Below are 22860 nucleotides of genomic sequence, written 5' to 3'. Positions count from 1 at the left end.
CATTATTCTCTGACTATATGTAAAAATTACAAATTTTTAATACTCGTGATATTTATGGATACGTGTAAATATTATATATATATATATATATATATATATATATATATATATATATATATATATATATATATATATATATATGGGTTTAGCATATGCCTTTTTAGATTTTAACAATGTGTATCGGATTTTAGTAGACAAAAATACTTTTATATATTATGGATTTTGTTAAAGATATTTTAATAAATTTTATTCTCAAAACTAAAAAAAAACTCTCAAACTCTTACTCACGTCTCTCATTTCTCTCAATCTTTCTTTTTCATCTCTCTCACTCAAACATTTTCCTTTTCTGTCATAACTCCAGTTTAAAAAATCAGAAATACTTATTTTAAACAATCTTACAAAGAAAAATGACTTTATATTAATTATCATCTTAAACCCGAACGAATTTAAGGGTTTACTTATCATCATAATATAAAAATGCCTTTTTTTTTATTTCTTCTAATCAAAACTAACTAAAGAGAGAGGATTCTCAACCTCCAATTTCATCTCGAACAATAAAATTGATTTGAGAAAAGCACAAAAATATATAAAATTAATAAAGTGAAAAAGATAGAAAAACATCTGCTACAAAATTAGTTTAGTTTAACAAAACTGTAAATACCAGATGACATTTTTTTCTTAAATGTATTTAAAAGTAAAAAGTAAAATAAGGAGTTTGAAATATAAATATTGTTTTCAATGAAAGATAATTTATTAATAAAAAGAGAATGCGTTAAATCTACATACGGATTATTATTTTTTATTATTTTGTTTTCTCTTTCTATTTTGTTATATTTTATCGTTTCCCACTCTCTATATAAAGGGGCAACGCCTGAAGCAAAACGGAGCTGCAACACATTACGGAAAGAACGTTAGTCTCACTGAGAGAGAATATCTTCCGCCAACCCAAACGCTGCGTTTTGTTGCTGGAAAGCCTCATAGGTATGCTTCTCTTCTTTTAGATGCCCATCATCTTATGTTTTTTTCTGTTTTATATTTTTCAACTATCTTATTTATGCAATTTCTCTCTTATATTATTTTTACATATTAAAGAATTATTTAAATACATCTATATATACTTATACATATGTTATTTTAAGTATAATATGTATAAATTAAAATATTTATTTGATAGTCTTTTTTAGTATTTTTCTATGTTTAAATAAATTCTAAATATACTTGTGATTATAAATGTCATCTTATATTTTCTTCTATTATTTAAAAATGTCCTTAATAAATAGGTCAAATATTTATATCTAATATCTAATTTTTTAAATATAACTTAAATAGGATAAATATTATATAAATAGATATTTTTTTAACATAAAATTCATACATCAGTTTACAACGTTTTTATGCTATTTTTCTATCGTACAATATGTAAGAATATCAAATATTTTTTTATACTATCTACTCTAACCAAAATCAATTATAAAAACAGTAAAATCTTAAGAATATTAAAACTTTAAAACTAAAAAGATATCAACACATTAATATATTAAAATTTTAAAACTAAAGAGATAGAAACTTACGTAATCCTAATTTTTTAAAACATTCTCTCGTACCTTAAAAACCATTATTTTTTTCAGTAAATTTTCTTAATGGTGGTGACTCTGTTTTTTAATATTTGATCTGCGTGACTCCCTTCACGATACGTCATTCTGATTAAGGGGTTTTAATTTTTTACCAGGATTAATGGATATTTAAAAACATATTAAATATATCTCTCTCCACGTTACATATATAGCAAATACAGATGTTTCTCTTTCTAATTAATTATTATAATTATTTAGAAACAGACATTTGTGGCCCGTTCTAGTTCTATTATCACAACTTGAATGATATATATATATATATAGTTTGTTAACGTGTGTACTTTTGTTTTTTCAGTTGGTACATTTTAGTCATGTTTATCGGATTTTAGTAGACAAAAATATCTTATAAATCATGATTCTAAGTTTTAAGGTTAAGGATATTTTAATAATTTTCATTATCAAAACTAAAAAAACCCTCAAATCCTTACTCACTTCTCTCATTCCTCTTAACTTATTCTCTTTGATGTCTCTCACTCCAACCTTTCCTGTATCATCTCTACTACTGCGGCTTAATTTAAAAATGAAATTTAATAATAATAAGGGAAAATATATAACACAGTCCTCCAATCAAAAATCAACATCAACATCATCAATTATTTTGTTATTAAAGTAAAAAACAAATGAAGAAACAAAACAAGAGCAAAAAATTGTGGTGTCACGGGTTGTTGTGTGTGGGTGAGGGAGAGTATGAAGATGAGAGAAAAACAATTGAACAAGTGAGGAATGTGAATTAGGATTAGACAAGTGTTTATGATTTTTTTAATTGGGGCTACAGTAGTGATAACAGAGAAAATGTTGGAGTGAGAGAGATAGAAGAGAAAAGGTTGAGAGGAATGAGAGAGGTGACTAAGAGTTTGTGATTTTTTTTAGTTTTGAAAATGAAAATTATCAAAATACCCTGAACCTTAAAACTTAGAATCCATTATATATAAGGGTATTTTTGTCTATTAAAATCTGATACACATTGCTAAAATGTACCAACTGAAAAATAGACATATGCGCTAAGAAACCCATATATATATATATATATATATATATATATATATATATAAAAATAAATTCAGTTCATAGTTCTTTCTATAATCAACAAAACCTTGTTTTGTTACAAAATGATAGTAAAGTCAAAACAATTATGAAACTGTGGAAAAGAAGAACGGTGAATTGTTTGAAAATTCAAAACTTGGTACTAAAATGTGAACAAAAAAAATTGAATGACAAAATGTAGGCGTAAGTCAACTGTATTATTTTGATAACTTTTTATTAGAAAAATAATGATAGGAATATTTCTTTATTACTTGTGAGAAAGGAATATTTTAAATGATAGGAAAAGTATTACAATGTATCTTTAATATTAACTTTTATTAATTACAGTTTTTTATTCACTTTACATTGAATATTTATTTAATAGTGTCCTTCACGAAAAAAGAATGTTTTAGTTGATAGAATAGTGTTACCATGTATCTTTTATGTTAAATTTTAATACTAATTATTAATTAGATTTTTTGACGTTTACGATTATCTTTTATTAAGTTTTCACCAAATATTTATTATTATCATTTATATTGAATATTTTTCTTAAATTGTGAATACATTTAGTTATATATTATTAATTTAGCAGTATGTTATTATAATACATTTAATTATTAATTAATATTATTTAATTTAGCAGTACTATGTGTACGTGTAACTTCTATCCTCTTAATACCATAATGGTATATAATTTCACTTTAGAACAAAAATTAAAAGTTAGCCAAATTGGCGAATGAAGGTAAAGCAGCTTCATATTAAATAATGTCAGCCTAATGAGCTAGGCTGCTTGGTTTTGGAGGAAAAGAACTACTCACTCAATAAATCCATTCATCTTCTTGCGTTGGTCATTATTTTGAATCAAATACAATTTTCACACAAAGGTTTACGTAAACTTCTTTATTCTATCATATTTCTATCCATAATGTGTTGTTATTTTAATATTCATGTTTTTCAATTTGATATCTAATTTGCATATGCATGTTATTCCCATCAGGATGGCTAATGTAGAGAAGAGTTTCCAGAGTTTCAGAACGTTGATAGTTGTAGCTTCTATAACTTTTCCCATTTTGATAATATTTTATCTCACACACCAAAATCCAATCTTTGATATCTTTCAAGGAATCCAGAATAATACTACTAATATTTGCGACTCAGTTGCAAGTAAGTACACTCTTTGAAACTTATATTCTTATTTTTCAAGTTCAATCTTGATATACTTATCGTAGAAAATTGTGTGATTTTGTTTTGTTATGTCCATATTGAAAGGTGCAAAGAATAATACATTTGAAGATGAGAAGAATGATGAGAAGTTGTTTGGTGGACTTTTAGTTTCCTCGTTTAATGAATCATCATGTGTTAGTAGGTTTCGATCTTATTTGTATCGGAAAGCTTCTCCTTTCAAACCATCTGAATATTTGATATACAAGCTACGAAACTATGAAAATCTTCATCGAAATTGTGGACCGTATACTAAGTCCTACAATGAAACCATGAAAGATGGTGCAAACTTTAGCAAAAGTGGTGTTGATTCGAAGTGCAAATATCTTGTATGGACAGCTATAGAAGGCTTGGGGAACAGGATGATATCCTTGGTTTCGACATTTCTTTATGCAATCTTCACAGATCGTGTTCTTCTTGTTAGATTTGACAATGACATGATGGATCTCTTTTGCGAGCCATTTCCGGATTCATCATGGTTGTTGCCCAAGAATTCTACTTATTGGAATGATTTGAGACAATTTAAAACATGGGATAGCATGTTTGTGAATAACAAGGGAAACGATCCACAGACAACTCTTTTTCTTGATTTGATGAACAACAATGTTCGTGTTACTAACCGTTTTCATTGTGATCAAAACCAGGTTCTTCTACAAAATATTCCCATTTTGATTTTACGATCAAATGAGTACTTTGCCCCTTCTCTTTATTTGACATACTCGTTTAGGCAAGACTTCAACAAAATGTTTCCTGACAAAGACACTACTTTTCACCTTCTAGGACGCTACCTTTTCCACCCATCAAATGTAGTGTGGGAACATATTCAGAATGTATATGAGGCACACCTAGCCAAGGAAAATGAAAGAATTGGCTTGCAGATTAGGATATATAATACCCGTCAAACCCCAGAAGAAACCATTATCAATGAAACTATATCTTGCCTCCAGCAAAATATGTTGTTGCCAAAATTCAACATGCAAAACTCATCGAGTCCTCCTTTGGAAAAGAATACCTCAAAAGTTGTTTTAGTGGTATCTTTATACTCAAAATATGGTGAGAGACTAAAGAGTATATATGAAAGTAATACAAGTTTAAGTCAGGAAGTAATAAAAGTGTATCAACCAAGTCATGAAGAGCATCAAAATTCAGGTGATAACATGCACAACATAAAGGCATGGAGTGAAATATACTTGTTGGGTTTGTGTGATGCATTGGTTACAAGCCCTACATCCACTTTTGGGTATGTTGCTCATAGTCTTGGAGGAATGAAACCATTGGTTTTGCAAAGTATATCTGGGAAAAGTATCCCAAAAGTACCTTGTCAACGACTCAAGTATATGGAACCTTGTTTCCATGATCCTCCTAATTATGACTGTATGGCCAATGCCACAGTCGATTTTACTTCTATTTTTCATAATCTTAAACGTTGTGAAGATCAATCAAGGGGAATGAAAATAATTAATACTTAAAACTAGTAAATTAGATAGTCTTGTTTATTTTACGAAGAATCCTTCTACTTATTAATTATATGACAATTTTGACACTATAATCCTTTTTACTACCATCAGACACTATCTCTCATTATTATTTATTTTCTATTTCTTTTAGAAATACAAAAGTTAATTTTTTATAAGACCTTTTTTTTTGTAAAAATTATCAAAATGGTGTTAAATACTTTTTTTTTAATTATATGACCATTCAAATTTTTAATGAATGATTTCAATTTAAGAAAAATTATTCTACAAGGCGAAATTACAAAAAGATAAAGTTTGTTGAACAATCCAATAAACCCTTATATATATATATATATATATATATATATATATATATATTATTCTAAGGTGGATGAATGTGAAGGTGAAGGCGAGACTCAGATACAAAAAGATAGAATATGAAAGTATAAGTGTGTTAGATGAGAAGGATGAATATGAAGGTAAAAGTGAAGCTGAGATACAGAAGGAGAGAGTGAGTATGAATTTAAGATTTTTATTTTAGAAGAGTCTTCTTATTTAATTAAAAAGTGTTACAATTTTTATTATACACAATTAATTCATGAAATAAAAATATATCCATAAAATTATAATTAAGTTATAATATTATATATGATAGGTTAATATTATTTTATTACAAATACAAATTTTATATAATATATCAAGTATATATAAATCTGATTTATAATTATGAAAGTTAACTTCAAATCAAATTAGAATTATATGAAAGCTATAATGAAAAAACTTTCAAGACGTGTTTGTTGAATTTTTTTAATAAACATTCAACATAAAATAAATAAAATAAAATATTTTTTGTAAATTAAAATTAATTTATTATTCATAAAATATCTTACATTAATTTCTCTAAAATTTAACTTTTAACTCGTGTGTAAACTAATTTTAGGTTTATAAATTGGTTGACTAATTTAATAAAACATTTTATTGTTAAGTATTTTTAAAAATGTTAATAAATTCAGAAAATACTTTTTGAAATCTTAAAAGCTAAAAGTGTATTTTATGAATACATTTTAAGAGGTAAAAGAAGAAAAAAAGTGTTTTAAGAACTAATCTTGTAATATTCTTTCTACATCTAAAATGTATTTTCATTTTTTTAATATATTTTGGAGTCTATTTTTTACATATTGTAATTCAAAAGATGAGAAATGAATAAATTTGAGTAATTATTAATTTAATTTTTAATAGGTTTATCTGTATAAAACTACGTTGTTTTGTTATAATATGATAGTAAAGTGAAAATAATTATAAAACACGACGGTAAAATGTGTGGAAAAATAAATTGAATGGTACATTGTTCAAAAATTGAACACTAGATACTAAAATGTGAAAAAAGAATCTGAAAGATAAAATTCGAAAATAATGATAATCGAATGATAAAATGTAGAATTATGTCAAATATACTATTTTAATAACCTTTTATTGGAAAAACAATTCACAAAAATATCAAATTAAAAAATATTCTTTTAAATTATGAGAACAAATTAGCTCTCCTTTATAATCTTAAAGTATTCAAAGAATTTTGGTGTAGATGAGAACTTGCCTTTGTAAAAAAGAAATATTTTAAATTGATAGGAAAATAATATCATGTATCGTTTATGCTAACTTTTAACAATAATTATTAATTGGATTTTTTTATATTTTATGATTACTTTTTATTTATTTCACATTAAATGTGTATTATTATAGTTATTTATTTTTAATAGTCTTCTTAAATTATTAAAACATAAATTATTAGAATACATTTATATATGTGTTATTAATACTAATATACCAGTATCAGTTTACATAATATTAATTAATATAATCTAATTTAGTAGTATTATAGTGTATTTGTGGCTTCTATCATCATAATATGATGTTATAAAATTTGACTTAAGACCAAAAATCAGAAGTTGACCAAATTAGTCAACGAAGGTACTTCACATTATTAAATAATTTTAGGTAGACTAGTGAATGAGGTTGGTTGGGTTTTTTAGGAAACAAACTTGCTCATTTCCTTAATAAATATGTTTTCATCTTTTTGATTATTGTTTCTAATAAAATACAATTTTGATACAATAGTGTAAGTAAATTTTTTAATGTTCCATCATACTTGAATATTCAATGTACATATTTCTCTATTTAATATCTAATGTTGAATGCATGCCGGCAAATCAAGATGGGTGATGTAGGGAAGATTTTCAAGAGCTTCAAAATATTGTTAGTTGTAGCTTTCATAACCTTCTCTATCTTGGTCACATTTTTTGTCCTACACAAAAACTCAGTTTTTGACATCTTCAAAGAATTTAATGCATTTATAGAAGAAAAAAAGAATCTCAACATCAGTGAGCCGGTTATAGGTAAATTTTCACTTTAAAATTTATATTTTTATTATCAAATGTCATTGTTATAAAGATTTAAATATTATTGAAAATTATGTGATTTTATTTTATCATTTTCACAGATAAAGATCCAAAGAATAATACATTTGAAGCTGTAAAGGATGATCTGTTTCTATCTACTACCACCGGTAATGATAAGTTATTTGGTGGGCTTTTAGTTTCCTCATTTGATGAATCGTCATGCATTAGTAGGTTTCAATCTTATTTGTATCGAAAAGCTTCTCCTCACAAGCCTTCTAAATATTTGATATCCAAGTTACGAAACTATGAACATCTTCATCAACGATGCGGACCTTATACTAAATTCTACAACGAAACCATGGAAAATGATGCAAAACGTAGCAACAATTATGTTGATTTAAGGTGCAAATATCTTGTTTGGATAGCCTCAGATGGCTTAGGGAACAGGATGATATCCTTGGTTTCAACGTTTCTCTATGCAATTCTTACAAATCGTGTTCTTCTTGTTAGATTTGACGTTGATATGTTAAATCTCTTTTGTGAGCCATTTTTTGATTCCTCATGGTTGTTGCCCAAGAATTCCCCTTATTGGAATGATCTAAAACAATTTGAAACACATGAAACCCTATCTATGAATAATAAGAAAAACAATTCACTTGAGTTTGTGCCACCGGTTCTTGTTCTTGATTTAACACACACCCATGTTGGTCATACTAATCTTTTTCATTGTGATCAAAATCAAGATCTTCTGCAAAAAGTTCATGTGATGATCTTACGGTCAAATCAATATTTTGTCCCTTCTCTTTTCATGATATCCTCTTTTAGACAAGACTTGAACAAAATGTTCCCTGATAAAGACACAATTTTTCACTATCTTGGAGGATACCTTTTTCACCCATCGAATAGGGTATGGGAACGGATTCGAAAATTGTATGAGGCAAACCTAGCCAGGAAAAATGAGAAGATTGGCCTACAAGTTAGAGTATTTAATATCCACCATCCACCAACACAAACCATTACCAATGAAATTATATCTTGTGTCCATCAAGCTAAGTTGTTGCCAAAATTCGACGTGCAAAGCTCAATGAATCATCATTTAAAAAATAATACCTCAAAAGTTGTTTTAGTAGTATCTTTATACTCTCAATATGGTGAGAAATTAAAGAGTATATATGAAAGTAATACAAGTTTGAGTAGAGAAGTAATAAAAGTGTATCAGCCAAGTCATGAAGAGCAACAAAATTCAAATGATGACATGCACAACATTAAGGCATGGACTGAAATATATTTGTTGAGTTTGTGTGATGCATTAGTTACAAGCTCGATGTCCACTTTTGGGTATGTTGCTCATAGTCTTGGAGGATTGAAGCCATGGATTTTACAACCTATATATGGGGAAACTGTACCAGATCCACCTTGTCAACGAGCCAAGTACGTGGAGCCTTGTTTTCATTATCCTCCAAAATATGCTTGTAAGACTAATGTCACAGTCGATTTTACTTCTCTTTTTCATCATATTACACATTGTGAAGATGTATCTAGTGGAGTTAAAGTTACTAATGTTTATGACTAGGTAACAAATAATCTAGATAATCTTATTTATTTTGTCAATAATACTCAAACTTGTTAATCGAATAACTATTAAAAATTTTAAAGAATAATTTGAATTTTAAAAAAATTAAAGTATACAAGATACAATTACAAAATAAATAAAAAATCTTAAAACAATTGAATTAATAAAGAAATAATAAACTATTCAACATATAACAATAGTAAATCAGTGATCCTATTTCTTTTAGTTTTTTAATCATTAAAACTTACATCTAATTTTCAAGTTGAAGTTAAAGTTTTTCCAAGTTAATTACTAAACAAAACACTTTACATTCCACTTTAAATGTTTCTCCCCAAATCACTTTAATATAACCTAAAAAAATCTAAAACACTACTCATTTGAAACCAAATATACCTTCAAAGAAAAAAAGAAATATGAGAAAAGAAAACAGTAATTATAATAAAAATACTTTCAAAAGTCTCATTTGTTTTTGGTAATGATTTTTTGTATAAATATTTTAAAAATAAAAATAAAATAATATAAACTTCTTTATAAATTATTCATAAAATAATTATACATTATTTTTTCTAAAATTTAACTTTTAACTCTGTAAACTAGTTTAGGTTTATAAATAAGTTAATTTCCTTTTGCAAAAATAAGTTTTGTTTTAATCTAAAAAGGTTTAAGAATATGTTTCCTACAGTACCTTCAAAACAAAATTAAGACGATACTCTTTAACTATATTATCTTTCAATTTGTTGATTAATAACTATTAACATGATAATTGTTAGCATTTACCTTAAAATTACATTTTTTTATTAATTAAAATAGAAACAGTAATTAGCGAATAGAAAAATGAGATCACAGTCGTCGGAAAGCTTTCCATTCTTTTTTGTGTTGCCGACAGATGTGAAAACATATGTTACAGTAATAGTTACAGGAAGCAGTTGTATTGTAAGAGTGCAAAGTTGGTTTCTGGAGAAAATAAATTATTGCTGAATCTGCTCGTAATTTGCATAGCTTCTTTCTCGCATTCTCAATTTCTTTCTACCGATCAAATTCGATTTCGACCCAAAGAGAAGTTAAATTCTGAGGATCTGGCTTCTGTCGCTGTAGCCCTTTCTTTGGTTTGTAGATTTTCAATGTGCATGTTGATGCAGCGAAGGCAATCAATCAATTACTTAATTGATATCTGAAGCTGCTTCATACAAAGTTGTGATGGATAAAGTAGGGCGTGGTTTCAAGAGCTTCAGAACATTATTGGCTGTGGCTTCTATAATCTTCCCTGTTTTGGTCACATTTACTCTCATACACCAGAACTCAGTTTTCGATCTCGTCCATGGATTTAATGTTTTGGCTGTTAGAGCTCACAATGCTTCTAATATTGTCTTGAAACAAGGAGCTCAAAATGCGATCACTACTAATGTCGTGCAGGAAGGAGCTCAAAATGCCTCAATACAAGAGTTTCAAAATGCTACAGTTAAAACTGGGGAAGAAAAGGATCATAATGTTATTCCAGACTCAGCCCCTGTTGGTAACTCTACTGTTCTTCAATTTATTCCTTTAACTCATCACTAGTTACTCTGTTTGATATCTTAACATCTGTTCTGATCTCTCTAAATTACATGTTAGATAAGGTTTTGGAAAACAAAAATCAGAATTCTAAGCCTGGAATCTTAGAAGAACCAGCTCAGGCACTACCTCTCTTAGATCTTGGTAACTTATAATCTTACTTCTACCTTAATTTCAAGATCACTATACGGGTCTTCTTGTTATAAATGTTATGTAAAATTGTGGTTTTTTGTTTGTGTGTTTATTTATGCATGTACAGGTCCAAAGAATAATTCATCTGAAGATGGGGAGAATGTTTTGTCCCTATCTACTAGCATCACCATTTCTAAAGACAAACTCCTTGATGGGCTTCTGGTTTCATCATTTGATGAAGCATCATGCTTTAGTAGATATCAATCTTACTTGTACCGCAAAAGTTCCTCTCACAAACCTTCTAGATATCTTATCTCCAAGTTACGAAAATATGAACATCTTCATCGAAGTTGTGGACCTTCTACCAAATTCTACAACAAAATCATGAGAAAGGGCACAAAATTTAGCAATAATGATGTTAGTACGAAATGCAAATATCTTGTCTGGACAGCTGTCAATGGATTAGGGAACAGAATAGTAACCTTGGTTGCAGCATTTCTTTATGCTATCCTTACAGATCGTGTTCTGCTTGTCAAATTTGGGACCGATATGTCTGGTCTCTTTTGTGAGCCATTTCCTGATTCCTCATGGTTATTGCCCAGGAGTTTTCCTTATTGGAAAGATCAGAAGCATATTGAAACATATGAAAACATATTAAACAATTTCAAGGTAAACAGTTCACAGGTACTTCTGCCACCATTTCTTATTCTTAATCTACAGCACTCCCATGACCGTCACAATAATTTTTTTCATTGTGATGGAAGTCAAGATCTTCTTCAAAAAATTTCAGTGCTGATTTTACGGTCAGATCAATACTTTGTCCCTTCTCTTTTTATGATTCCATCGTTTAGAGAAGAACTAAGTAAAATGTTCCCCCAGAAGGACACAGTTTTTCACCATCTTGGACGTTACCTTCTTCACCCATCAAACAAAGCATGGCAAATAATTAGAAAAATTTATGAGGCACATCTAGCCAAGGCAAATGAGAGGATAGGTCTGCAGATTAGACTTTTTAATACTCATCGACCACCACATCAAACTGTTGTTAACCAAATAGTATCCTGCACCCTTCAGCATAAGTTGCTGCCTGATTTCAACGCACAAAAGTCAGTGGCTTCTCCTTTGAAGAAGACCTCAAAAGTTGTTTTAGTAGCATCTTTATTCTCAGAATACGGTGAGAAGCTGAAGACTATGTATCAGGCAAATAGAACTGTGACCAGGGAAGTAATAAGAGTTTATCAGCCCAGTCATGAAGAGCGTCAAAAGTCAAATGATGACATGCACAACATCAAGGCATGGACCGAAATATATTTGCTGAGTTTATGTGATGCATTGGTTACTAGCACTAAGTCTACTTTTGGTTATGTTGCTCATAGTCTTGGAGGTTTGAAGCCATGGATTTTGCAGAGGGGATATAATGAAACCATCCCAGATCCACCTTGTCGACATGCCAAGTCCATGGAGCCCTGTTTCCATTATCCACCCAAATATGACTGTAGGGCCAATAGCACAGTTGATTTTACTTCCCTTTTTAATCATATGAAGCATTGTGAAGATGTATCTGGTGGATTGAAGCTGGTTAATGGTAATCACTAGGTAACAAACCAACATGATGCCAAGCACTGGGCTATTTGCTTTGCCAACCTTTCAATAATCCTTCTTTGCTCTAATATATTACTACTTTGGACAGTTTTTGAGGTTGTCAAATGGACTGTAACTGATTAGGTTCCTGTTATCCACAATGTAGCCTTGTTCTGCGGAAGGGTTGTCTCTGATCAAACCGGTTTCACCATATTGAATGAGTGGTATTGGAGGTGGAATTCTAATACATCATCAATGACAATATCAAGGCTATTATTTATGGAGTTTTTTTACAGCAGGGATATGATGGTGTTGGTTCTCCATACTCAGAAGGGCCATTGTAGATATAATTCAATCTGAGAAGCATGTTTTGTCAACAGAAATCCGAACAAGGTATTTGCATTATTCAATATCGCTATGGCAAACTTAGATAGTTGAGTCTAGGAATTCTGAATGTCTGCCAATTTTGCTGCGGAACTATCTCGAGGCATGTAATAATTAGTTTAGCTAGAATGTTTCTTGCAAAAAAAAACTGCTTTTCCCCCTTGTTTTAACTGTATGTATTCCATATCTTACATTATTTAATGGTAAATTTTAGGATTTTTGTTGTGTTTGAACAATCGAATTTAGTTGTTATATGCATAAATAACTTGATGATACGCAATCTTAAAAAAAATATAATTTGGAAGTGTCAAGCTGTACAAAAGTTGAATTGTCAAATATATAAAATATACTAAAATAAAAAAATAGTTCATTAATTTATGTCTATGTAAAAGATAATTGGGGCCATGGTCCAATTGGAATACAATGTTAAGGTTTCAAAAAAAAAATTAAGGAAATTTAACACCAAACTAATAAATTTTAAATGAATAAATTTATTAGAAATAAAATCAATTTAATATATATACATATATATATATATATATATATATATATATATATATTATAATTCTAGAAGATTGAATTTTATTTCAAATTTACTCTTTTTAACCATTTTTTTAATATTGACATCCTTATCTATTAAGAGAAATTGATTGGTAACTTTTTTTTTTTACAAAATATTAAAACACCACCTACACTTCAAAATGGATCAATGGAAAATATATAATTCACTTTAAATTCGTAACATATAACATATTTGTTATTTTTTTTAAATATGAATATTTCTATCAATAAATTATGGTTAATTTAAAATCTCTAATTTATATTAAATTCGTAACATATAACATATTTTTTATTTCTTTTGAAAAGTTTATGAATATTTCTGACAACAAATTATAGAAAGATTAACTTCTTTGGAAAAAGTAATTTATATAAATTCCAGGTGACACAAATTGAATTTGACTTCTTTTCTTTGAAAAACAAAGTAATTAATTTTTCGCTTTCACGTATAAACTGTAAACCTAATCATACAAACAAACCACTGACACTAATTAAATAATTCGGGTAAATTTGTGGATTTTTTATTTAAATAGTACCAGTACACTAAATTTAGTCTCATTAATAATATTAGTGATTTTAAAATTCAGTCATCATTATTCATTAATAAAAGTAGATATACTCATTATTTTATACAAATAAATAAAAAAATAAAATTTAATATTATAAAAACTAGAAAGTTGTTTTGTTTATAAGCATATCAACAATATGTTTCCAGTGTCAACTTATATAAAAAGGTAATAAAATTGTCACCTGTGTGACAGAAAAATATTGGACAGAAACCCTAACCCTAATGTATGGGCGCTATCAGCATTTTAGCCTTTTGTTCAATCCGTAGTAAAAGAAAATGTTGTCTATATTATATTTTGATTTACATGTTTGAAAGTAACAAAAAATACATGTGAAAAAAAGGTAATCATAAAAAGAATATTATAAATAAAATATAAGTATAAAGATGATATTAAACATTGAAAATTATTAAATTATTTTTTATTATTTATAGCAATATATAATAAAGATTTCTCAATGTACACAAATTTGTTTCTATTTTATCTTAATAATATTTTAAAATTGTACTGTAAAATTCACTATAAAAGATATCGATGTAAAAAAATAAACATAAAAGAAAATAAAAGGAAGCAAATAGTGAAAATTTTATTTCATTTTAATAATCTGACATATACATAATAAAGGTCAGTGTTATTTCGGGTATATGTAAATTTTTTGTTGATAATAAAAAATAAAAATTATTATTATTACAATGAGAAGTAATTATTGAATATACAACAATAAAATCATATAAAATATATAAAAATAATTTATTTTCTTATTATTTTCTACAAAAACTATATAATAAAAATATTTTTAATTCATTTATCTCTTGTGTATATTATAAAAATTAAATAGTAAAATAATGTTTTGGTTGGAGGATTCAAAGCAGGGTTTTAAGGATCAGTAGAGACATGCCAGAGTGTGGATTGCAGACATCTGAGTGCCGGCATATCTTCTTATCCATCTTTAGGTATTCTATTCTCGTTCATCCTTCGTCTTTATCCCTTCTTTTCCTGTTAAATCTGCAACTGCACAATTTCTTGTTCTCAAATTACACTCTATTTCTGTTATGCCATGATTTTGTTCTAATTGCGGTTAACTAATCATTAAAGGATGATGATAAGATTGATTGCATCTCTGGACCCTCTTATTTCTGGTTCCTATGATGTTTTATTGGTTGATTTGTGTCTCAACAGTAACATTCTTGCGCACTGTAAGCCTTTACCTAATTCCTTTGTTAAGAAAATAAGACAAATTGAAAGTGAAGTGGTGAAGAGAATTGATAGGTTCAGGAAATCATTTTTGTTCTTTTTTAAACATAGAATGTGGTCATCACAGCTTATCATTATAAATAGGTTCAGGAAATCTCATTTTTGTGTTTATTTCCTTTTGTTTAACGGGCCAATGCTCTCGTTACAGATTCAAGCCAGAAGAAGCTATGAAGTCGTTCAATATAAATGGAACTACTCTTTCTATTGCACTCTACACTGATGTAACCAATTCAAAGTAAGTCTTTCTCTCTTTATCATGGGCTTGTTGCCGTTGAGTATAAGCCAAGATTCTTTGATCAAGTTGTTTGTATATTTAATCAAATTTTAGATTTCTTTTATCATGGCAGCTGTCTAGAAGGTATTTGTTATTAACCGAATTATGTTAAAGTCAAATTTCTTTATTGTGCCATTAGGCATGGATGTGATACGGGAATGATTTTTTGGGTAACTTTGAAATATTGCTATCTATAAGACACAACATAAGGTATCACTTCATCTGGAAGTTCAGTTTAAACGTTGTTGGAGTTTGATTTGCATTTGCTTGTTATAACAAGTAAGAACATTATGCACCAGTAGTGCGGTTGCAATAGCTAATATGTGGTAATTGATGAGCCAGTTGCTCTTAGACGATTGTTTCTAGATGGCGTTTGGCTGATTGCAAAAGTTTTGCTATTTATGGTCATATGCCAATTATAAAAGTAAATATACAGAGCACATTATAAACGACTTTATCTATTTATCTGTAGTTGATTCAAAAGATTGTGGACCTGCTCTTAGCTAAAGTGTGTTATGTAATTGATATTCTCACAGAGAACTCTTGGAAAGCATGCAAACCGGGACTCTGGAGCCAGAAGTTGCATTCCTCAATGCTTTACTTGTATGTTTTCTTATTGTTTGTGTTTTAGGTCATCTTCAGCAACATTTACAAGAGGATCAAAATAATTTTTTGTCATTTACTAACACAAGAAGGCGATGCTATTAGAGAAAAGTATGCAGAAGTATTTATAGTTGGATCCACCAATTCCTAAAGAGGATTTAATAGTTTTACTCGTTTCTTTCTTTTTCAATTCGTGACTACCATCTCATTTGAGTATGTAACACGAGAAGATCCTAATGATGCTGGTGCATAAATTTTCAGCAATGACAATTAACAACACTTTTTCTTTTTCTTCTGATTACCATTGTTGTCAACTGAACCAGATTCCAAATATTTTCCCTGTCCTAGCGGCTGCTCACAAGACACTTGTAGCCAAGTCACGAGACTCATTGACCACACGCACTCCTCATTCAGAGCTCGTTTACAACTACTCAGGGTCCAAGCATGTAATTATGCATTGCTATTTAACCTGTTATGTTTCATATTTCCCCTTAGATTACTTACGTTGGCATTTCTTGGGACTAGATTACTGAATCTTTGAAAAGATGTGGCATCTCTGACAGCACAACTTATATCCTTGCTGCTCGATTTGATGCTTCTCCTGATGAGGTGAGATAATTCTACATTAAAATATGGCACACATTTATTTCTTTCTGTCACCCAGATAACTAAAGTGATCTCTTTATCTTTACTAGATACAAGCTATAGAGAAGCTCATCAATGGCAAAGAGATCGACCTGGAGGAGCTAGAAGGGAGAGCAAACCAATCCCAGATACAAAAGGTCTGTAATAGCTCTGATCCAAATGACTTTTTATCTTTTTTGTGCATGTATAGCATATTCAGTCTTTTGTTGTCATTCAGCATTACAAGATATCTGCATCGGAACTTGGAGTATCATCACTTGCTGATGCAATAGTTTGCCGAATAGCTGCTCGTGATGCCTTGTGAGAAGAATGAATGTGATCTGTTGTATACTACCAGTTTCCCTATCTCTCCTTGATCGACTTTAGAACATTCAAGAAATTTTTAAAGAAAGATTTAGGCTTGCATAATATATACTTTAGCATTCGTGTGTGATAATTATGATTTTTTTTTTCAATTGTCTTTCTTACTGCATTGACATTTGTTGTGGAAAATCTGAAAGTTAGGTGGTCAGTTTGATCTGGTCGTGAAGCGCATGTCGGTGTTTTCTTAATATTACCATTTTGGTAATTCCATTTCCACAAAACGTAGGATTCTTTCTTGGAAAATCCAAGATTTATTCTCTTCGTGATATCTAAATATTTATCAGCTAACTCGACATTTTTACTTTTTACTCTATATTCATGGATATGAGAGTGATAATCAACTTTACAAACCATTGTCAAAATTACTTTTTTTTGTCATTCAAATCGATTGACTTTATAAACTAATTGAACAAAACTTTGAAGAATAACACTCTTAATAGACCCGTGAATTAAAAGAGAACTCGATTAGAAGGAACGAGATTTCAAACAGGACGAGAACAATGAAACTGAAATTGAATGACATTATTATTCCTATTACCCAGGAAATACTAATCTCATCAATGAAAAATATGTACGTAACTCGATATTCCTATTATTGTTCCTATTAATTTTCTTGAGGATAAAAATTATATATCAATATTCATTTAAAAAAAATTATTAGTAGTATCATAATAATTATAGCACGTATATAAATACATGATGAATATGGATATAAAATTTGAAAGACTGTTTTGACTTTAATATTTTTAAGTAAAAGGGTCTATATACATATTTTTTGAAAATATTTTTTAAACGTAAATAAAAAAAAGTCAATATACATATTTTTTGAAAATATTTTTATTGTATATAATGATGAGTTTTAACTGCTATTATTATTAAAAAAATTAAAAAGTAAAAAATAAATTGTTTTCTATTGTTAATATATTTGAATTGCGTGAGATAGAAAAAATGTGTTTGAGGATTCAAAGCAATGTTTTAAGGATCGGTGGAGACAGGGTAGCTTGAAGAATCGCAGACATCTGTGAGTCATCTTTAGGTATTCTCTCTTTCATCCTTCACCTTTACCCCTTCTGTTCCTGTTAAATCTGCAACTGCACAATTTCTTCTTCCTCAAATTACACTCTATTTCTGTTATACGATGATTTTATTTCAATTAGTTAACTAATCACTAACAGATTATGATAAGATTGATTGCATCTCTCAGCACCTCTTATTTCTAGTTTCTATGATGTTTTATTGGTTAATTTGGGTCTCGATCGTAACATTCTTGCACACTTTAGAGCCTTTTCTTAGTTTTTTTTAGGGTTCAGGGTTTAGAGTATTGTGAATTGTGAGTGTGTTGGGGGGCTGGGGTTTGCATATCAACAGTTCTAGGCGACATGGTATGGTAGATTATTTATGCACATGCATGTTTGTTTCAATGTCCATGGTTTGCAGCATTACACTAAAATTTTGATTCAATCATGCAGTTATAAGCAATATTTAGTATTTTTCTTTTTTCAATTTTCACATTCTCTACTGTTTCTTCTTATTTGTGGGTTAGTAGAGTGAAATAAAATATTCTGTTCTGTGTGGCACTGGTTTTTCATTTTCTTATTTACTTTTGCTGGTATTAACGCTCTATGCTTTTCTCTCGCTTTCTCCTTGGGCTTCTGGTTTATTTTCTTTTCTTCTGGGTTTGGCTTTGAGTTTCACTTTGTATTTTCCTTGGCTGTGTTGCTACGTGGTTGCATGTCTGTTCTTGGCATCCTCTACGCTTTTCTCTTGCTTTCTCCACCTCACTTGTGCTTTATCTTTTTTTCTTCTGGGTTTGTTTATGAGTTTCACTTTGTATTTTCCTTGGCTGTCTTGCTATGTGATTGCATATCCGTCCTTGGCCTGAGCTATACTAAATTGTTTTCTCTTGCTTTCTCCCCCTCACTTCTGCTTTATCTTTTTTTCTTTTGGGTTTGATTATATGATTTTCACTTTGTATTTTCCTTGGCTGTATTGCTATGTGATTGCATATCTGTCCTTGGCATGAGCTATACTAAATTGTTTTCTGTATGTATTTTCTCCTGGGCTATACTGTGGCTTCTCTTGAGTGGGTTGTTAGTCAGGTTGGATATCTGCCTAGATGCTTCCAGAACTTAGATATATTTCTCATTATCACTATTTAGATCCAAAACATACCCATTGGGGGAGACTAGACTAGGCCATAGTTTTCCCGTATAATTTGCACTTCTGTTTTATATGGTTCTTATTTTAGATATTGTATTTTGAATATAATATAGTCTGAGCTATATCTTAGAATAGCTTCAATATGGCATGCTACATGGCATATTATTTACAGTCAGTCCAGCAACCTATAGGCAAATGAACTTTTCACAAATAGAGACTTCTGTTTTGTGAAGGATAGATTAGAATAACTGATTTGGAATTGTTTATCATAATGTTTTCTAAATCATGTTTAGCACTTATAAACTAGAGAAGCACCCTCAAGACTAAAATTAGAGACATATATTTGCAACCACACGCCATTGATTTTGAAAATACTTCATTAGTAATGTTAGTGATCTCCTTGAGCATATGCCAGTGGAACTTCTTCACAACCATTGGCCTACCACAAAATTTAAAACTACTTCTCATATGATTTTACCTAAATGCCGATTTGTTTATTTCTGACAGTGATTCTTGCTAAAGCGATTTCTCAATAGCAGACATTCATCGCAAACACTTGAGCACCTATGGGTATAATTAGAAGTTGCTTCTCTTTCATAGCAGGGACAGTATGTGGGGTTTATTTGGCTCAGAATTATCAAGTTCCTAATATCATGAAGTTTGCTGACACTGCCTTGTTCATGGCAAAAGTTGTGGAGGAAAAATACCGCAAGCCCAAGAAGAGGGATGATGATGATGATGTTTAGTTTGTACTTGGTGCCATATTGGAATCAGATTCTTGTTTTGTTTTTTCCTTATAGAAATCCGTGATTATTGGATCGAATACCTCAATTATAAGCTTTTGGAAAACATAAATTGGAAGATTTTTATGGAAGCATAGCAGTTATATCCTCATTATTTTGTCCTTTCTAAGGAAACATTCGCATTCTTCCGCAGTCTTCCTGATCTGACTCTTGCACTGAGACACAGTTGATAGGTATCATATACCCAGTTTCTTAAATCTGGGAAACTAGGATAATAAGATAGCTCCAGGGCAGAAATCTGTTGTTCATGGTCATGAGAGTTGTATTACCGTTTATGGGCTTGATAACAAATATTTTTGGTGTGCATTTGAGTTTCTGGTTTAACTAGTTAACATGATGTCCCTACTACTTTTGTGGACTCTAATTTTTCATTTACGCTTATGCATTCCAATGCATACAGTAACAAGACTTAATTGTTATTGTTGTTTACTTGTGCCCCTTATAAACGCACAAAATTTTTGCCCATGCCATCCTCTTTTCAGTATGTATTGGCATGCTTCTCATTTAACAAACATGGAAGGTCTACTTAAATAACCGATGATCTCCTCTCAAAAGGCTAAAGTTCTTGGAATCGGATCTTTTTGTCATTATTATTCTTTTTCTTTTATAACCCATCTAACGTAGAAAGGGTAATCTTAAAAGAAGCGACCTCAAAAGAGTCCTTATGGAAATACTTATGGGATTGGGTCACATTAAGTGTATTTGTTACTAATTAAATCTTTTCTTCTTAAAAGGCCAATCCTCCAGTTTTTGGATTGTTTTGAGGCATGGGATCAAACTATTTATTTAAAGAAATGGGCTTAGTCACCATTGGTCCAGCATCATTTGATTGAAGGGGCTTTCTTCCTGCACCCTATCTTTTTCTTTCTGCACTTCCAAATATCACTATGATCCCCATTATAACCCTATAGAATATATATTTAAATTATTAAATTAATTAAGCAGTAATTATTGCTTTTCCTTCGTAATTACTGTTAGTATGCTATATTTACTTCTTTTCTCAGTACTTCCAAGTTATTTTCATAAACCATATTTAATAGTGTTTTTTTTTTCCTTTCAACCGGTTTTTCATTTTGAAATCTTAAACTCTAACATTTAAACTCTAAACTAGTATGCTTAATCCTAAATTCTAAATTCAAAAATTTGAATGATTGCTGAGGAAGAGGGTGTGAGGGATGAGTGGTGCTAGATTAAATGCGAGAGGTAAGGGTTGCTGAGTGAATAAATAAGGAAAGAGAAGGTAATTATATTTTTTGCCGATCAAGTGAAAACATTATTGAAATTTAGAACAAAACGTGAGGTGCAGGAAGAAAGCTCCTCGATTGAATGTATTCAACATTGTTAATGATTACATTTTATGGTTATCTTGATGAATTATGTTGAGACATAAAATTTAAAAAACATATTTTGTCTACACCACCAACAAATAAAATATTCCTCTCTAGTTAAACCATCGTTCAATATCATCACTATTATTAAAGTATCTTAACTGGAAAGTATAAGCAGTGAAAAGAAATTCTAATCATACTTTTAAGAGTTTTTAATTTATTTCTTACTTTCCTGTTTGATATTCCCTCAAAAACATTCGCACTTAAAAGTTTCACTTTCAGTTTGAAGAATGTCTTTTCACATCAAATAACTCAAGGTTGCAGGTCATTTTCCACTGGTGGATAAACTAAGTATATGAACATGTTAAAAATTGGTAGTACTTCAAAAAATTAAAATCATTTTTAGGTACAGAGCAGACGAAAGGGAAACACTAACTAATAATGAAAGCAGCATCTAAAGCATCCACCAGAGAGCTGGGTTAATGTTGAAGTAACCCAATTGTTTGATTATGTGGAACATAAATTTCGTACTCATTTCATGTTTTTTAAGTTTATAAAAGAAGTGAAAACATAAGACTATGTCAGAAGTAGTTTTTGCTATTTTTCTGCACAAACTTCTTAAAAAATGAAAAAATATCCTCCCCACCAAATAACTTAAGTTTAGTAAAAGGAAAGAAAACGGTAGACATGTCAAAATGAATTACAATATGCTTACTAACTCAATCCATTATGAGTTTGGTTTGGGTTGAATTTAAAAAATACAAGTTAATTTTCAATTCGACTTATTTAAATTCAATTCATTAGAGTTGAATTTGTTGTGAATTGGATTGATTCAGTAATCCATTTAATTTTATTTTATTAATTTAAAACGGTACTGTGTAATGTTTGGTCTTCCTCAACGATAATTAATGTGCTTGAACTGCAGAGGAATATTAATTAATGGCAAATAAAAGAGTGAGATAATTAAGAGAGAAATTGAAGCAAATAAGAGATAAGGTCTTGGTGGAATGTAGTTGAAAGAGGTCCCACGCGTTGTACCTGTACCCATGTTCTTTTGCTCACAAACTGCTGAAGCACGAAAAAAGTTCACTATGTTTGCGTGCAGTGTATTAGGAATAGCAACATTCCACCTGTTATTCTCTTAGACAGCTAATTATGTCTATGTGCACTTCCCTTTTCTGGGTTTGGGAGTGGGACAGTCAGGAACTAAAGTAACAATGACAATGCCATGTTTGGTAGTGCAAATTGTTGGGTCTATCCAGAGAGAAAATTCACTTAGGAGATACAATATCAATGCGACACGTAAATGGAACTACATAAAGAATTGACATTGTATCATAAGACTAGACGATCC

At 29.7% G+C, this 22860-nt stretch overlaps 4 protein-coding genes and 1 pseudogene across 4 annotated transcripts; all 5 read left to right on the top strand.

Moving 5' to 3' along the window:
- The first annotated feature begins 889 nt into the window (after window positions 1–889).
- LOC124843247 (fucosyltransferase 2-like) lies at window positions 890–5441 on the top strand. Its single transcript, XM_047319949.2, has 3 exons — window positions 890–981; window positions 3658–3824; window positions 3930–5441. The coding sequence occupies exons 2-3, from the start codon at window positions 3659–3661 to the stop codon at window positions 5348–5350; spliced, it is 1587 nt and encodes a 528-aa protein (XP_047175905.2). The 5' UTR covers window positions 890–981; window position 3658; the 3' UTR covers window positions 5351–5441.
- A 2106-nt stretch (window positions 5442–7547) lies between these two features.
- Window positions 7548–9304, top strand: LOC148196851 (galactoside 2-alpha-L-fucosyltransferase pseudogene; annotated as a pseudogene).
- An 885-nt stretch (window positions 9305–10189) lies between these two features.
- LOC124843299 (galactoside 2-alpha-L-fucosyltransferase-like) lies at window positions 10190–13181 on the top strand. The gene is made up of 4 exons (XM_088092433.1): window positions 10190–10817; window positions 10916–10999; window positions 11115–12583; window positions 12735–13181. The coding sequence occupies exons 1-3, from the start codon at window positions 10502–10504 to the stop codon at window positions 12581–12583; spliced, it is 1869 nt and encodes a 622-aa protein (XP_087948559.1). The 5' UTR covers window positions 10190–10501; the 3' UTR covers window positions 12735–13181.
- Window positions 13182–14905: 1724 nt separating this feature from the next.
- Window positions 14906–17403, top strand: LOC124843245 (EKC/KEOPS complex subunit tprkb-like protein). Its single transcript, XM_047319943.2, has 7 exons — window positions 14906–15029; window positions 15479–15565; window positions 16141–16207; window positions 16531–16653; window positions 16733–16816; window positions 16903–16989; window positions 17070–17403. The coding sequence occupies exons 1-7, from the start codon at window positions 14971–14973 to the stop codon at window positions 17154–17156; spliced, it is 594 nt and encodes a 197-aa protein (XP_047175899.1). The 5' UTR covers window positions 14906–14970; the 3' UTR covers window positions 17157–17403.
- Window positions 17404–18097: 694 nt separating this feature from the next.
- On the top strand, window positions 18098–20484 carry LOC124843301 (uncharacterized). The gene is made up of 2 exons (XM_047320006.2): window positions 18098–18251; window positions 19883–20484. Exon 2 carries the CDS (start codon window positions 19942–19944, stop codon window positions 20119–20121), a length of 180 nt encoding a protein of 59 aa, XP_047175962.1. The 5' UTR covers window positions 18098–18251; window positions 19883–19941; the 3' UTR covers window positions 20122–20484.
- The last annotated feature ends 2376 nt before the right edge of the window (window positions 20485–22860 follow it).

Source organism: Vigna umbellata, chromosome 6 (assembly GCF_029865625.1).
Source record: "Vigna umbellata cultivar VRB3 chromosome 6, Vumbellata_1.0, whole genome shotgun sequence".
Classification (NCBI taxonomy): domain Eukaryota; kingdom Viridiplantae; phylum Streptophyta; class Magnoliopsida; order Fabales; family Fabaceae; genus Vigna; species Vigna umbellata.
The sequence above is the reverse complement of the archived record's forward strand: the minus strand, read 5'-3'. Positions and strand labels throughout refer to the sequence as shown.

Bases quoted from the DNA above. Each gene is read 5' to 3' on its own strand.
- LOC124843247 (XM_047319949.2), top strand. From the start codon at position 3,659: ATGGCTAATGTAGAGAAGAGTTTCCAGAGTTTCAGAACGTTGATAGTT. The intron at 3,825-3,929 runs GTAAGTACACTC...CCATATTGAAAG, and splicing joins TATTTGCGACTCAGTTGCAA to GTGCAAAGAATAATACATTT.
- LOC124843299 (XM_088092433.1), top strand. From the start codon at position 10,502: ATGGATAAAGTAGGGCGTGGTTTCAAGAGCTTCAGAACATTATTGGCT. The intron at 10,818-10,915 runs GTAACTCTACTG...ATTACATGTTAG, and splicing joins TCCAGACTCAGCCCCTGTTG to ATAAGGTTTTGGAAAACAAA. The intron at 11,000-11,114 runs GTAACTTATAAT...ATGCATGTACAG, and splicing joins ACTACCTCTCTTAGATCTTG to GTCCAAAGAATAATTCATCT.
- LOC124843245 (XM_047319943.2), top strand. From the start codon at position 14,971: ATGCCAGAGTGTGGATTGCAGACATCTGAGTGCCGGCATATCTTCTTA. The intron at 15,566-16,140 runs GTAAGTCTTTCT...ATATTCTCACAG, and splicing joins ACTGATGTAACCAATTCAAA to AGAACTCTTGGAAAGCATGC. The intron at 16,817-16,902 runs GTGAGATAATTC...TATCTTTACTAG, and splicing joins TTGATGCTTCTCCTGATGAG to ATACAAGCTATAGAGAAGCT.
- LOC124843301 (XM_047320006.2), top strand. From the start codon at position 19,942: ATGGGTATAATTAGAAGTTGCTTCTCTTTCATAGCAGGGACAGTATGT.